General features: G+C 38.7%; 1 protein-coding gene across 1 annotated transcript; it reads right to left on the bottom strand.

The window, feature by feature from the left end:
• Window positions 1-633: 633 nt before the first annotated feature.
• On the bottom strand, window positions 634-1287 carry LOC144711414 (uncharacterized). Its single transcript, XM_078585403.1, has one exon. The coding sequence runs from the start codon at window positions 1285-1287 to the stop codon at window positions 739-741; it is 549 nt and encodes a 182-aa protein (XP_078441529.1). The 3' UTR covers window positions 634-738.
• Between the last annotated feature and the right edge of the window lie 2460 nt (window positions 1288-3747).

Genomic DNA, 3747 nt, shown 5'->3' with positions numbered 1-3747 from the left:
AGTCTTAACGGCGCTATTCATTAATCATATGTTTCTATTACTTTTCTTCGTTGAAAATTGAGTAAAACAATCTTGGTAGGATACCCAATAGGATATTTCTATCCATCGTGCACAAAGCATGCCTGTGATCTTCGTTAATACGGGTTAAAATAAAATACTCGTACAGGGTCCAAAAGACCCAGGATTCGTAGGCTTCAAAAATAATAAATTACTTTATTTCAAACCCAATGCTTCAGCATTCATTTACGTCTATATTTAACGTGTTATGCTTATCCACGTATCTGGGGTTGTGATTATGATTTCCAATTCAACTCAAGATGCTTCATTAGATGTCTTGATTTACGATTTTCAATCGAAGTCCGAGGACCCGATATATAATTCATAGAAATTTAAAAATCGCTTACTCGTCTGGATTTTTATCGTTTTTTCTTGAAAAAAAACGAACCATACGACCTCCAACATATAATTTTAGTACAGAAAATACGAAAACCCAGTTTATTTTATACAACTGTAGGTTTAGATATTTGTGATTATCTATGAGAAGAATATATAGTGTACGTACATGGAGAAAAAAAATGGATTCCTCCGGCTGTGTTTAAGGAAAAAACATAGAGACTGGTGGCTAGATAAATAAACACACTAAGGCGAAACGCATTTTAATCAATGAATACCTGTATTATAAAACATATTTATCCACACACGATTCATAAAAAACAAAACCATGCAGGAAGCTCGACTTTACCAATAATTTGAACGATCAACCCCGTCGAGGTAGGCGGAGTTAGTAGAGGAAGAAGAGGACGTTGTCAGGGTCGCTGTCTCGGGGAAGTTAAGTTTGGCCTTGCTGCCCCGGTAGTGCAGGGCGGCGACGTCGTAGGCCCGGGCCGCGGCCTCTGCCGAGTCGAACGTGCCAAGCCAGACACGGGCCGCCCTCACCGGGTCTCGGATCTCCGCCGCCCACTTACCCCACGGCCGCTGCCGCACTCCTCTGTACTTCCTCTCCTTCTCCCTCTCCCTCTCGCAAGATCTCTTCTCTCCTCTCTCCGAGTCATGCCGCTGTGCCTGCTGTTCTTCTCTTCTGATCACGGCAGGAGGGTACGCCTGCCGCTCGCCGGCGAAAACTGCGGCCAACGCCGCCGCCATCACCTCTGTCTCCTTCGAAGCACAGTACGCGGCAAACGTCCTCGCCGGAGACCCCATCTCGCTGCCGCCGTTCACCGCAGCCGTTGTTGTTCTGCTTCGTTTCGCCACCTTCATGAGCAAACCGACGCTCAATGTGCGTTGCATAGCCCCCTCTCGCCTTGTTATATTATAGTTTATGAGCCTTGTTGTTGCGAGGAAAGCGTTAAAAAAAAGGCTGGAAGAGTCGACATTGACCCGCTGTTGGCTCAGAGGACGGAGCGCGTTACTGTATTCTTGCGACCGATTTCTGACTATGGAACAATTGGAACTAATTAAAAAAGGAACTCATTACAGGGCGGTCAGCGCGTCCAAGAAGAGCAGGGCATACCTGGCAATTTAAACTGAGCATCTGGAACGTTTTGCTCGTATGGATTGTGAGTGCCCACCCCTGATCCTTCGTGTGAATGGCATTCTTGAGTTAGGAACGGTGTCTCGAATAAACTCACTGGCTTCGGTATTTCAAAATAAACTGCCTAGGAGTTTTGTTATTTTATGGAGTTTTGATGAAGAAAAGTTCTTAACTACTTGCTATTTCGGCAAGGCAACTCAATCCTCATCTCCATCTAAACTCACTTGAGTCCTGTAAATGGTTAAGTGAGTCAACTCAATTTACGAAACTGATGTAAGTGAAGGTAAAGCTAATCGACGTTACCACGAAATTCTATTATAAGATGGCCCAAGAAATTCATCTTCATCGATATACAGTCAATGAAAGCAAAACGAGAAAAAGGGTTGAGTTAATGAGCCGTTTATGCAGCACCTGATTGCACGACTTCAGGAGCAGGAGAAAGATTCTGATGAATGCTATGAAGTCCATTCGTCTTCATGTTACTAAGTCAAAGGAGATTCAAAAGAAGAGTAAACTTCACAGAACTCATGAAGGTTCCGCAGTTAACCTTTTGAGATAAAAATGGCATACAGATAGTAAACACAACCCTCCATAAATAAATAAATAAATAACGGCGTTGGGAACTGACAGCAACAGAGACAGCATGGCTTCGTCATCAGAACATGTTAGGTACCACTTTTGTAAAAGATTATTTTTTCTTTTAAATGTTCCGTGGGTTTTTAACAAATTCTTAATTTAATATATCTTGGGAGCCTCTTGAATACATCAAACCATTAGTATTCTCGATCTAGAGAGCCATAGGAGAGTAAATCTATTATGCTTTCTTCCTCTCTAGCTTCTCTTATGTTTTCAATTAGAGCTATTTGTTCTTCATTCCGTTGATTTCAACTACTATAAAGCTGGAGACTTTAGTTATTCCATTAAATATAAATAAACTAGGTTAATTAGGAATTTCTTTTTTGTCGGTTTATAATTTTTGAACTAATTTTTATTTTTTATCTTATGAAGTTATCTTTCTTTTTATAATAATAAATATAAATTAATTTTAAAATTCAATTATACAATACATGCTCCCTGGGAATCACCCTTATTCAAAGTGCGCACATAAGGAATTTATAAATATTTTCTAAATCAAAAGCCTTATACTGATGGAAATATATGTGACAGACAAGCCATTCACACACTCCATATCTCATTCCTTCATTAATACAATGTATTCATTATAGTCCATGTGTGATACTTATAATGAAGTCCATGAATAAATGATTAGACTTGGTGAATTATGATCAGATCCTAATATGGATATCAATAGTCTTTAAACATGTGTTTTAAATATTCCTATTCAAAGGATACTTGAGAAATACATCAAACTATCCATATAGAATATTACTTTCTAGCCTCACTCATATGATGAATATGGCCAACCCCATGGAGATAAGTGTGAAGACACTAAGGATATATGTTGGTTGCTCTTTAGCAAAAAGAGTTCACTGAGTTGATCCATATGAATCCCTGAATACTCTTATTCCAAACTGTCAATCAGGTTGATTCACATCATGATTATTTAAGATTTCCTTATATTTGAGACACCAAAAAGGTATTGTGGGAAAATATTTATACTTTCACTATGACCTATGAGTTCCTAATCATGGAATTCTAAATATTCTTAATTCTGGTGCATCAAAAACATCATGAAGATGCTTAAGTGCTCAAGATGGGATTTTGCGCCCATGTATAAGACGGGACAGCTCAATAAAGATGATGTGATTAAATCCTTTGTGAGGGTAGGAAAATATCAGATAATATTCCTTTTATGATTTCAAAATGTATCAATACTACACGATGACCGATTAGGGCTCATTAGTCAACCATACTCAAAGTCATCCTTAGAGCATCCAATGGATGAGGAATATTGGTACACCTGTAACTAATGGGTAGACAGGTTCCATGAGTGAGTTGATATTCACTCCTTTATATATTCTAGAGCATGAGGTGTAACTTGTCACCCCATGAGCTGTAGAGTTGACAAACCAGTTTGGTTAAATCGATTTGACATTAATTAATTCATATTATGACATAGTAAATTAGTTAGGAAGAACAATAAAGGTTCTTGGGCCACTAGATTCATTAACTAGACTGATACACATGCTTAGAGGGTTACAAACAAATGGTATTTGGACGTCAGAATATATACTTAAAGTTTGGGGGGTATTAGG

This window comes from Wolffia australiana, chromosome 13 (genome assembly GCF_029677425.1).
Source record: "Wolffia australiana isolate 7733 chromosome 13, ASM2967742v1".
NCBI classification, from domain to species: Eukaryota; Viridiplantae; Streptophyta; class Magnoliopsida; order Alismatales; family Araceae; genus Wolffia; species Wolffia australiana.
This window is presented reverse-complemented; position numbering and strand designations above follow the sequence as displayed.